The 13,741-nt window shown below is 37.5% G+C and overlaps 1 protein-coding gene across 1 annotated transcript in view; it reads right to left on the bottom strand.

The window, feature by feature from the left end:
- Positions 1 to 447: 447 nt before the first annotated feature.
- Positions 448 to 13,741, bottom strand: part of TOPAZ1 (testis and ovary specific TOPAZ 1) — a 76,471-nt gene continuing 63,177 nt past the window's right edge. Inside the window, exons 18-20 of the mRNA XM_049862601.1 lie at positions 12,042 to 12,245; positions 7,088 to 7,271; positions 448 to 667 (exon numbers count right to left, since the gene is read on the bottom strand). Coding sequence (XP_049718558.1) covers positions 448 to 667; positions 7,088 to 7,271; positions 12,042 to 12,245 — 608 coding nt within the window. The remainder of the gene's footprint in view (positions 668 to 7,087; positions 7,272 to 12,041; positions 12,246 to 13,741) is intronic.

Genomic DNA, 13,741 nt, shown 5'->3' with positions numbered 1-13,741 from the left:
ACTAGTTTGGATTATAGATGTAGAGTAGGCTTTAGAAATTGGACTGAGCATACACTAAACCTGTTTCATACCCCTAAAGATTTTCTGAAAACTCCAGTTACCTGCTTGCGTGTTTTCCCGCTTATGCCTCCCTGTTATTAAATGCTGCACAACATGCAGTTTGTGGTTTTTCATTGTTTGGATTTCAGAATAAACAGGGAGGGATTTACCATAGCTGGGTTCTCCTAACTTAAGGAGAAGCCAAAAAATAATGTGAATAATCACTATTCAGTGTAGGAAAAACCACTGTAAATTGTAAATATCAATCAAAACTTTTAGTGTTTGAAAACTATTAACTTACTGTAAATCAATAAAGTACACAAGCTGAATATAGTGAAAACTTTATTTTTATTGCCTTTTATTTTCAACAATGATTACTTGAACTTAAAAAAAAAAAGCCTTTATTAACTAATGGTTACTGAAAAGCCAAACCTTCCCAGCCCACTTCATATTCTCTTTCAACCATTTCAAGGCAGAACAATGTTCCAAACTATAAACCTGTTCCTTATTAACATTGACGGTCATGTGCTTAATGAAAAGCTTTGGGTCCGATATACGAGCAGCCATAATTAACCTGTCCACTGCAGCTTGATAATCGTCCTTGCTCCGAGGTTTGTTTTTTTCACATCTACAAAGTAAACACTTCACAAAGTCAGAAACTCTAAGCAGAAGCTATGTAGTTTCTTCAAAAGATAGTCATTTACATTTATTGGCACTAAGCTATGGCAGTCTTTTCAACATGTTCTTCTAACAATAGCTTGCAAACTTTTTTGACCATGACCCATAGTAAGAAATACATTTCATATTGTGACCCAGTATACACCTTCATATATAAAAACTCAAGTTTCACAAAACAAGATTTACCCTTATATTGACGCACTCTACTTTCTACTCGTTCATTTTTAATAATGCTGGTTGCAACCGCCTAAACTGATTTCACCACACAAACGGGCCACACCTGCAGTCTGAAAAACAATGACCTATATCTTTGTATTTTCAAATTAAAAAACTGTGTAGTTATTCAATACACTAAAAAAAGAACTGAATTTGAGTTTGGATTTACTACCATTCACGTTTACCTTCATTTTGGCTATTTTTTACCATAAGCAAATAAAATGGAGGTAACATTTGGTAACAGAAATTGTATAGCTGTATGCCTTTATAAAATTTCAGGTTATTTTCTTCCAAGTACCATGATTTAAAGTACTGCACTAACAGCCAGCATTCACACTCTAGCACCTTGTCTACCAGTTCTATCTGCCATCAGTTAGGACTACATTTACTTGCATCAACTTCCTACCTTATGGCAGTTTCTCCTCTAGAGGGAGGAGTGGCTGTCATATTAGGCAACACTTTGTCTTTGTGTTCACTGCTTCCTGCTCTTGGTACCTCTAGGGCTTGACCATGGTGTTGTGCACAGATGTGGGAGTGAAGACTTGCACTTGAAACAGGAACTAGTGGTCACAGAGAGGAAACAGAGGGACCAGATGCCTCCTAGTATGTTCTAGCTTAGAACGAGGTCCCCTGGAATCTAGTAGATGAGGCTCATGCCAACTATGTGCAGTTTCGAAAGTAATGATGAATAAAATTCTCTCTCAAAGAGGCTAATATAACAAGGTAGAGCTCTGCATGGTAATAATAATAGAGAAAACAATATTGCTTTGGGCAAAATCAATTATCTAGGCATGTGCTAGTTATGGCCTAGGGTCACAAATATCTCCCAAAATTCAACAATGAGTAGAGGGCCTGCATACGTGTGGGGTATAGAAAGCCAGGAGAAAACCAAGCCTTTATTAGGATGCTGGGGTGCCTGGACACCTCATGCCAATGTAGTAAAAGAAAGCCGGAAACCAAACCTGTTGCCATCGAGTCGATTCTGACTCATAGCGACCTTATAGGGCAGAGCAGAGCTGCCCCATAGGGTTTCCAAGGAGTGGCTGGGGGATTCGAACTGTCAGCCTTTTGGTTAGCAGTAGTAGCTCGACATAGCTCTTAACCACTGTGCCATGTAGTAAACAGTGGTAATTAAGGAAGCCCTCAGTGAAGGATATAGATAAAAGAAAAAAGACTAATTTTTCTGGATTTAAAAACAACGTAGAACTACATGTTGGATTGGGCAAATCTGCTGCAAAAGACCTCTTTAAAGTGTTAAAAAGCAAAGATGTCACCTTGAGGACTAAGGTACACCTGACCCAAGCACAAGCCATGGTATTTTCAATTGCCTCACATGCATGTGAGAGCTGGACAATGAATAAGGAAGACCAAAGAAGAACTGATGCCTTTGAACTATGGTGCTGGCAAAGAATATTGAATACACATACCATGGACTGCCAGAAAAAAGAAGTCTGTAGTGGGAGAAGTACTGTCAGAGTGCTCCTTGGAAGTGAGGATGGCAAGACTTTGTCTCACATACTTTGGACATGTTATCAGGAGGGACCAGTCCCTGGAGGAGGGCATGCTCAGTAGAGGGTCAGCAAAAAAGGGGAAGACCCTCGATGAGATGGGACTGACTCAGTGGCTGCGAGAATAGACTCAAATATAGCAACGACTGTGAGGATGGTGCAGGACCCAGCCATGTTTTATTGTTATACACAGAGTCGCTATGAGTCAGAACTGATTCGGTGGCACCTAACAAGTACAAGGAACTAAAAAACTGTTAACAATGACAAGATGGAAAATGGGAGGGGGGATTTGGAGTTATGTGTTCTAAAGTTCTTGATCATTTGTGAGAATGATAAAAAGATATTAATTTTAGATTTTGTTAAGTATGACAACTAAAGAAGAAAAGTGAAAAAATTCAATCAAAAGTAGGAAAGAAGGAAAAAAAATAAAGAGGTGATACAAAATCATGATAAAAGTAAACACAAAATAAGATGATGAAATAAACCCAAATATATCTACAACCATAAGGTTATCATAATAAACTAGCTCATAAAAATAGACACTGAGAATGAAGGATAAAGTCCACTGCAATTTATAAGCTACTGACCTAAAAAATGAGGACACAAAATGGTTGAAAGTAAAATAATGGGACTTGTAGCAACACATCAAACTAAGCTGATATATACTACCTCCTTCCCTGCTCCTGAAACACATGGCCACATTAAAAAGAAAAGGAAATCCCTAGGGACCATAAACAAACAAACAAAAAAATCAAAGAGTAGTATCAGTCAACGTCATGGTGATGTGAGAATGACTACAGACCCTGAGAGGGGGGTGTGTTTCTGAGGAGGATCCGAAGGGTGATATACCAGGAAAACACTAATCTCAATAACCCAGCTTTAGCTGTGTTAATACCAGACAAAAATGAATAGCAACAATGACTTTTAAGGTGAAAAGCATGAATAGGGATAAAAAGGGACATTATTTAGTAATAAATGGAATAGTCCATCAGGAAGATATTTAAAAAAATGAACTGCAACATATCCAATATCCTGGGCTTAAAATGTATAAGCAAAACTAATATAAGAAGAAACAGACAAATCCACAATCAGTGGGAGAATTTTAAGTACTTCTCCTAGAAATTAACAGAACAAGCAGGCAGAAAATACAGTCCACAAACTCCCTCAATATATTTGGAAACTAAAAAAAAAATTTGGAAAATAATTCATGGGTCACAAAAGAAATAACTGAAATTATGAAATTTAGACCTTTAATGGAAGCACAACATAACAAATATTGAAGCAGCAACAGTGGTAACGCAGGGGGACATGAATAGTCTTGTAAGTATATACAAAAAGGATACAAAAATGATGGCAAATTGATGGACTTAGTGTTTAAGAAACTAGAAACAGAAAATATAAAACCAAAAAAGTAGAAGGGAGAAAGTAAGTAACTGGGAGATGCAAAGAATAAATAAGTGGACATCATCTTTGATTTTGCTCTATTAGTTTGAGTTGACTGAAAGGAAACCTGTCATTTTAGGATTTTAGGATTATGAGACTAAGTTTAGAGTTACGTGAATCATTTGTAGTTTAAAATAAATGTTTTTGGGGAAAAGTTTTAAGAATGTTTGGTCATAAAAATGTTACACCCTCAGATTGTTAATTTGGTTGCTGTATGTGATTTATAATAACTTAGTCAAGGTAGTGACTATTATATAAGGGAGAAAAGCCAGTGCAAGTTTACATTTGCTCTAGAAATAGTTAACCTAAGTACAAAAGTCCACTCAGTGCTTTTTCCCCCAAGCTAGCATACCTCGTCCAGGAGGCAGAGTGGTAGTAAAATAAAATTGACATTCTCTCCCCAGTTATAATACACTACAGGTTGTCTTGCGTAAACAGCTAGGACTAAGCTTGTGGAAGAGTTCCACCAACAGGCTTGTAAGGAGTCCATTGCCTTCTCTGACATGCGTCTTGTACTCTGGCATTTTATCACCGGCCCAAGCTCATCCAGCTGGCAAGTGATGGAGTTGGGTGAGAACCTGCTGCTCCTGTCTCCAAAGTCCTGCCTGGCACTGTTTTCCCAGCACACCATACTGGGAGTTAATACCATGGTTTAAGCATTTATAAATGGTCACAACTTATTCTTCTTTCAAAGGATAATGTAGAAAGTGTAGGAAATATAATTGTCGATAGCCATCCCTCTAGGTTCCTTAAAACAAGTATCTGAATTAAAGAAACTAACTTCTTGAATTGGAAGGCATCTAGACATACAACAGTAGGGGAACAGTTTAATAATTGCAGCAATCTTCTTAGAATATTATACATGAATATAAAATAAACTTTCTGAAGACTATGTAGCAACATGGAAATCTCTGAAAGAAACAAACTATATGTTTACTATAACTGCAACTGCAAAAAACACGCAGAGGTAAAAATGCCTGGAAGGAGATAGTATGTTTTTATAACACTATATTATACAAGTTTTTTTTTTTTTTTTTAAAGTTTTTGTTGTTAGGCTAATCTCCCAAATGCTTTCACAATCATTTAAGTAGACAGTCTGAAACCAGTGGTGTCACTGGGGGGGTACGGGCCACACCGGGTGACATCAAAATGACTGTCAATAAAATTTTTGTGAAGCATTTCAACAGAAATTTATTTTTTATCAAAAGATCCCTGTAACAATAGAACATTTTTTGTAAGCCCAGCTTAAAAAAAAAAAAACAACCAGTGCCGCCCAGCTTACATCTATCAATATACCTACAAGCTAAAAACTCTATGCTAATTTACTCTTTGAACCTTCTAATGTGCTCTGCTCAGAGCTGTCATTATCACTCAGCTACAACGATGCTTCGAATCATGTGCTTTCATCTGCCTGTGCTACAAGTATGCACTGCTGTTTTCATTGCTGCTGGTGTTTTTTTAGTCACTGATTTTGTTAAATTTTCTGGTGTTTTAGCTACACTATATAATTAGCATGGGGGGGGACACCATGAGTAACCGCACTGGGTGACACCAACCCTAGTGACACCACTGTTTGAAACCTTGAAGATGATACTTTACATTTGTGGTGGTTTTAAAACATTCCACCATTTCTTTGATGCTCTTTTCTTCAAGAGGTGGAAACGAATTCTCTTCCGCCTGGACTAAATGACTTGCTTGTAAGAAAGAAAATGGAAGTAATAGTGTGCGACCTTGGACACGAGGTTGTTGGATGACAATTCTCCATGGGTGTCCTCTTTTTTTCTTTTCTCCAAGCAGAAACACTGAATACCCTCGTTCTGAACTATCATTTCAAGGTTGTTTACGGTTAACAACCTTGAAAGACAAAGATAACTTCTCTCTCTGGAGCGAAGGCCAGGTTTGCTTATAGCTTTAGAAGATAAAGACTGTGTCTCCCTCTAGCACAAAGGGCAGGCATACTTACTGCCCATTTTAAAAGATTTGGGTCCCCTTAAGCTCAGGATTCCCTTCCCATAGTACAACCTACTGTGTATCCTGTCATCCATCTGGGCCCATCTGCGTTGCCCCCTGGGACTTCGGAGCAAGGGGAACTGATGCAAACGTGTAGATAATCATGCTGCCTGCTGTGCCATGAATAATAAAGTCCTCAGTCTCCAACCCCTGAATCTTGTGTCTTATAGTAGCATCATGAAAATGTAGCAGGTTAACTTGTAATCTACGAGTAAGCTAAAATCTCAGAACCTTCACAGTTCTTGACCTAGGTCATGAAAGGCACTGGTTTCCTCCTGGCTTATTCTCTCTTGGATCGCTCACTCTGGGTAAAGTTAGCTGTCATGTCGTGAGGATACTCGAGCAACCATGTGGTGAAGAGGTGAGGCTTCCTGCCAACAGCCATGTGACTGAGCCCTCTTAGATTCTCCAGCCCCAGTCAAGCCATCAGGTGACTGCAGCCCCAATGACATCCTAACTGCAACTACATGAGGGACCCTGAGCCAGAACCCAGCTAAGCTGCTCCCAAATTCCTGATCCATAGACATCAAGATAATAAATACTTGTTGTTTTAAGCCACTAAGTTTTGGGGAAATTTATTACATACTAATAGATAACTAACAGAATATTCAATCTGAGGACCTAGTTTGTAACACCGGTAAATTGAAACAAATTCTTGCCAAGCTCTAGAACAGGCGTCCCATGAGATCCTTACATAACACGTTTCTTGGATAAGGCTGACACTAAATTACAGAGATGTAAGTTTAAATTCTGGGACTTTAAACAAAATTATTTAAAGGTTACCACCCTGGCTCAATACCTACATTATAATATTTATGCATTTATAACATTTAAAAACATAGAATTTAGGTTGACGGCTTTATTTTTAATGGCATTCTTTACTGGACCTGATAAAGTATCACGTATTTCCCTTTTAAACCTGGTTCTTAGGTCTTTTGGGTTGACCAAAAAGACAAATACCTTTTAGGTACCAATCTCAAAATAAGAATGATCAGTGCCTAAAAAGGAACTGTCTCTGAAGTTGCTAAAACTTTTACTGAATGCTACTTAGTCATCTGCTTTTAAAACTCAAACAGTTCTCAATTTAAATGTTACCAAAATTTGTAAACGCACACACACACACAAACAAAACACAACCTAGGAGGGGTAGGGCGAGCCACAATCTCAGAATGCAGTTAGTTTTCTTAACCAACCTTTTCAAAACTATCTGCAATGTCTGTGTAGAAGTTCCAGGACTCTGAATACTACTAGCATTAGATACCAGGAAAATTTCAATGGCTAAAAGCATTTCAATCTCAGATAAATAAGAAGGAATCAGTAGAAGTTTTCGGTATAAATTTCCCTCCAACGGTGGATAGCAGCCCAAAGACAGAGCACCTGAAAATAAAATAACAAATCCAACTTTACTAAAATCCCAGTAAGTAAAAACCTAGACTTCCAAAATACTCACAGGTGGTAATTACTTATATTACAGAATAATTCTTCACATTAGAAGCAAACTTATTACCAAATTATGGTAATGAACTAATCCTAGCCCATTTACCATTACTGTTTGTAATATGCTTTGGAAACATTAAATATGAAGTGAGAAATAATAATAATAAAAAAAAACTCCTGAAATATGACTTTTGCACCTTACTGTGACAACTGCCCACTGATTTCATGCCGTAGTCAACACAAATAAACAGCCGGAATAGCTACTTGGGTTTTAATGGGATCATGTCTAATAGCAACTATATGCAATATATTTATAATTATTGCCTATCCTGAATCATGAATGTAAATGGGAAATTATAACACAAATACCTTAATTTCTATCAAATAGTTATTAAAGTATTTTTGAGGCTACTTATATTATCATTATAGTTTCCAATACCTTTTTACAGTGCCTACTGTATGCCTGGCATTGTAGAAGCACTAGATATAAATAAAACACATGTCCATCGTGTAGGTGCTCAGTGTATTAAAGCTCTACTACCCAGTTCATGTTCTAAAAATTTCACTTTTCAAGAGAAGAGATTTAAAGCTTAAACTGTTTATGTGCTTACTAGAAGAGATAGATAGGAAAATCCCACTTAAAACTCTCAGGATATTCAAATTGTATACTAGTATTATATTGTTATATTTTACTGAAACCAATTTAAATCTGCACATAAAATTAGTTTAAAACGTTAAGACAAATTTCTTCAAAAATTTTTTTCTAATGTGTATGATGATGTCTAATCTTTGAGCACCTACTGTGTGCCAGGTATTTGTGCTAAACACATTATATGTTTTATTTAACTTTATCTCGACAACTTACTCCCTTTGAAATTAGGTACAATTACACCCATGGTATAGATGAGGGGCCTTGGGTAAGCACTCAGTCTCTCTATGCCTGCGTGGGAACCCTGGCCTTCTGGCTCCAGATTTCAGATTCTTAATGACTAGGTAGTCCCACCTCCCTAAGTCACTGCCAGGAATAAGAAGCTGTCAACTTACTGACTTTTCCTAACTATAAAAAAGGGTAGGTCTAATTAACATGAATTCCTGTTTTACTTTTTTGATTAAAAGAAGAAAACAAATAACAAATTCAGTAGAAATTTACTAAGATTACTTTTTGCACTGACTGAAATCAAATGAGAGAAAATAATGTTCTTATTTAAGGGAGGAATGTAATTGAAATACACACTAATAACATCCCCTGCCCCCTGACTTTTGAGCTCTGAGATAAAAGCAGTATTTTTAGAACTAAACCAAAACCAAAAACCAAACCTCTTGCTGTCAAGTTGATTCTGACTCACTGCGACCCTATAGGACAGCAGAAATGCCCCATAGGGTTTCCAAGGAGCACCTGGTGGATTTGAACTGCCAACCTTTTGGTTAGCAGCCGAAGCTCTTAACCACTAAGCCACCAGGGTTCCCATTTTTAGAACCAGGGAGAGCAAATTGATAACATGAGGAGGGCAACTTTGCCATCCCTGGACCATTCCCATCTGATTAGTTTGTGAGCAAAAGCAAAGCAAAGCCATCAAGAAAGTGAAAACATAACTCACAGAATGAAAATCATCTATCAATGACAAGGGACTTGTATCCAGAGTAAATAAAGAACTCTTGAACTCAACAAATAGAAAAATTGAAAAATGGATAACTAAAAAAAAAAAGCCAAAGGATTTGAATAGACATTTCTCCAAAGAAGATGTATTAATGGCCATCAAGCACATGAAAAGATCATCACTAGTCATTAGGGACACGAGAATCAAAATCACAACGAGATCATTTCGCACCCACTAGGATGGCTGAAATAAGACAGTAACAAGTGAGATACGAAGAAATTGGAACTCCTATACATAGCTGGTGGAGCCCTCGTGGTGCAGTGGTTAAGAGTTACAGCTGTTAACTGAAAGTTTGAATCCATCAGCCATTCCTTGGAAACCCTACGGGTCAGCCCTGCTCTGTCCTACAGGGTCGCTATGAGTTGGAATTGACCTGATGGCAACAGGTTTTTTGTATACGTGGCTGGTGGGAATGTAAAATGGGACAACAGCTCTGGCAAACGGTCTGGCAGTTCTTCAAAATGCTAAACATAGATTTACTGTATGACCCAGCAATGCCACTCCTGGGTATATACTCACAAGAAAGGAAAGCATACGTCCACACAGAAATTCGTACGTGACAATCTGCAGCAGCATTAATCATAACTGCCAAAAAGTGGAAACAGCCCCCATGTCTACCAACTGATGAAGGGATAAATAAAATGTGATACAGCCATATAATGTAACATTATTTGGCTTAAAAAGGATGAAGTGAAATACTGATACATGCTGTAACATCAGTGTACCTTGAAAACATTGTGTTAAGTGAAAGTCAGTCACATAAAACTACACACTGCCTGATTCCATGTATGTGAAATGTCCACCATAGGCAAATCCACAGAGGCAGAAAGTAGGTTAGCGGTTGCCTGGGGCAGGGAAGAGTGACAGCGAGGGCATGGGGAATGACCGCTAATGTGCACAGGGGTTCTTTTAGGAGGTGTTGAAGGTGTTCTAAAATTAGGCTGTGGTGACAGTTGCACAACTCTGAATACACTAAAAACCACTGCACCATATACTTCAAATAGGTTAATTTTATGGTATGTGAAATATACTTCAATAAAGCTGTCAAAACAAAAGTTTTCAAAAAAGGCACTGGCACCACGGCCTTAACAGTACATTGATGAAAAACTAGCCTTCAGCCCAGAATCAAGTACTACTAGATGTGATTATAAGGTAATTAACGGCTTCTCTTGCAAGTGTTAAGCTATGTCTGAAGAGACATTCAGAGGGTGGTCCAACAATATTTGAACTATCAACACTGTAAGGAGATGAGATATTTTGGAGACTGATCAGTGGCTATAAATTACTCATTTGGTTTTATAATTCAGATATATTTGGAAAAAAACAAAGACTCTACCCTATAACCTCACTTACTTAAGTCCCAGAAATTTCACTGCATATGAAATAGGGCAAAGGTGTGATTAGGTAATAAGAAAAGTACTGAGTTGTACACAGGCATTAATTGCTTTAACATACTGCTAAAATGAAATCTTTAAAAAGAAATTATTAGGGCTGGAGGGATTTGGAGAAATGGGAAGTGACTGCTAATCGGTACAGGATTTATTTTGGGGTGATGAAAATGTTCTAAAATTGATTGTGGTGATGGTTGCACAACTCTAAATATATTAAAACCACTGAACCATGCACTTTAAATTGTATGGTATGTGAATCATTTCAATAAAGCTGTTAATAAAAATTAAAAATGATTCAAGTTTAGCTGCTAAACTAAAAAAGGAACGATAGGAATTTCAATGAAATATTTCCAAGTTTATATTTTCTGCCTATTGCATACAAATACCTTCTCTTTGGCATTTTCCCCAAATTGCAAAATTAGTTATTTGGAAAATAAATAATTCCATTAAAATGGATTCTAACAAGTAAAGGCAGGAAATTATAGGAAATAGTACATGCAGTCTTGGTGTGTGTGATTTCTAGCAGCCTACACGGAACAGTATAAAGACTTGAAACATAACCACAAAATTCAAATGAGGTGCTATGAACAACTCTACCTTTCCTCTAAATTTCTAGTCATGTTTTTAAAAAAAATGCTCTAGTGCAGTTGCTGTTAAAGCTTTTGACTATAACCTACAGTAAGAAGTATATTTTACATAATGAGCCAGTGCACATATATGTAACTGAAATTACAATTTTATCGAGTAATACTCATTCTTACTACCTGCAATGCACCCTAGTATTTTCTTTTGTCACTGGGGAAAAAAAAGTTATCTGCTGCTAAACTGATTTCAGAACCCACTGATGGATCACAGCTGGTAGTTTGAAAAACACCTGGATTCTGAGTTTGGGGAAGTTTCTGTGCAGGTACGGGTGGCTGGCTGGGATCTCCGGCACATCTGGTACAGTGGAGACATATAGTAGGTACTCAAATGTTTGTTACATGCATGACAGTGGTATAAATGGAAATTTAAGACGAATTATTGCATAAAGGCAGAAAAATATTCTCTTCTAGAGTGTACATGCAATTACTTTCTAATTAAAATACTTGCAAGGTAGCTGGGACCAGAGAAAGCATTAGTTTTACAGGCTTACAGGTAGAGAGAAACAGCTGTAAATAGACGAACAAAGTTCTATTACTAGGAGCCATGAGTGAAACTGTTGTACACCATGTTGCACTGCAATGACAGTGTCTGTACTTTCTATTGGGCCTGCCATCAAAATTCAAAGTTATAAAAATCAGCAACACAGTGAGGATAAGTAAAATACGTACACATTTTTTAAGCTTAATTTTACTGAATTGTTTTACTCTTTTTTTTTTTAATATTATCTGTAAGAGATGCAAAACTGGTTTGAGTTCTGGCATTTATTTCCTTTGCTCACCCTCTAGTGGACATGCAAAGAACTAAAGATGCATAAGAAGCAGTAATTAGAAACAGAAGAAAAATAACCGGGCTCAAAAGAAAGCACAGATCTGTTCAGACCAGTACCTTTTAGTTTATATCAACTGCTTTTTTAACATATTTAAATGTCTGCTTTTAAATATTACAGATGAATCCTGGATTATACAATTAAATTCAAAATCAATACATCAAATTAAAAAATATCAAATGTAACTTACTTTTGTAGTGGGCTCTGGCTTTGAGCCATAAAGAACTCCTTCCTAAAGAAGTAATTAATCTTCTAAGAAAGGAAAAATCAATAGGGATGCTCTTTGAAAACATGAATTCTGCTACGGAGGATGACATACCAAGACTGTTGCTTTCTATACAGGCATCTAGAAGTTTATTAAAAAGAAGGCTATACTGTGAAACCTCCACAGTTTCTGGAAAAAAAAAAAAAGAAAAGATATAATCAAATTGATCTAGTGTAGTCTCTCTCACACTTCCCTCTCTTGAACTGCTTCCTTTTTCCCTCTTCTCTCCTTGGCCCTTTCCTATCCACTATGGGAGCCTCAGTCACTAAAATGCAATCGTCTTACATATTCTCTAAGTAACAAACAAAAAAGCATGTGACAAGCGAAACAGCTGATCTACCTTGTAGGACACTACATGAAAGGAAGCTTGAAAAACATTCCAGAGGCCACATTAACATCTCTGTACGTGGTCCCTGCCTGGGACTGTGCAGCTGCAGTGTCTCAAATGCATGCATTCATGATTCCTTTAGCACTGTATCTGCATTATGGATCCCAGCTTTATATTCCACGTCACTAAAAATAAATCATTCCCTGACAAAAACTCACTGTCACATTTTCAAAAAATACTTTAAGTTGGTATTTCTATTCCTCAAGTCATTCTTGGAAGAAAGTGAAGTCACCTTGGAGACTTCCAACTGTTCCTTCCCTATATTCAGTCAGTTTGGTCTAGGACCTGGACTCTAGGTTTTTACCACTTTAGGATCTTTTAGTGGTCCAGGCCTAACCAGGAAATTAACCTCCTTATCTTTAGTTTCTTCCTAAACATTACCAGTAGAGGAACTTTTCTGAAACATGAACTTCAGTACATCATTCTATAACCCCAAACCTCTAGAGACCCTTTACGACGCAGAGAGGAAAACAACTTTGTGGTCTTCCAAAATCTGGCACAACTGTCTAATCTCACTATTACTACTTTGTTTCATTGTTGTCATAATTTTACATCAAGGGCCTGCTATATAGCAGCCAATGTGCTAGGAGCACCAAGATAAAAAAAATTAAACAGCTCATTATCTAGCGAGAAAAACAGACAAGAACGATAAATACAAACAAGGTTTCAGTGTAATAAATGGAAAAATGCCTATTTATAGAAGATACAACAAAGGCACTCAGGGGAGGCCTTCAAGATAATGTTTTCATCATTTTCTGAACCCATCATGCACATTCCTGACCCAAAGCTTTTTGCTTATGCTTCCCTTATTTGGACTCTTTTCCTATCACATATGACTTGAACTTTAGCATCCAAGAATATTATTACTGTGATGGTTAAGACTGTGTCAACTTGGCGAGGCCATGATTCTCAGTGTTTATATGTGATCGCTCCCATGATGGGATCTGCTGTGAGGAGCCAATCAGTTGAAAGGGAGTATCCTTGAGGGCATGGCCTGCATCCAAATGTAAGCAGATGTTCTGGCATTTTCCTTGTTCTGGATCCTGCAGCTGCCTCCTGTTCATCTGACCTCTGGTTCTTGGGACTTATCTGCTGATCTTGGGATTTGATGATCTTCACAGCCTGTGGGTGGAGCCCTGCTCTCCAACCTACCAATCTTGGATTCGCCAGCCCCTGTAGCTACGTAATCAGAAGCTTTGTGGTCTTATCTGCCAATCTCGGAATTTGTCGGTAGTCA

Source organism: Elephas maximus, chromosome 20 (genome assembly GCF_024166365.1).
Source record: "Elephas maximus indicus isolate mEleMax1 chromosome 20, mEleMax1 primary haplotype, whole genome shotgun sequence".
NCBI lineage: Eukaryota > Metazoa > Chordata > Mammalia > Proboscidea > Elephantidae > Elephas > Elephas maximus.
This window is presented reverse-complemented; position numbering and strand designations above follow the sequence as displayed.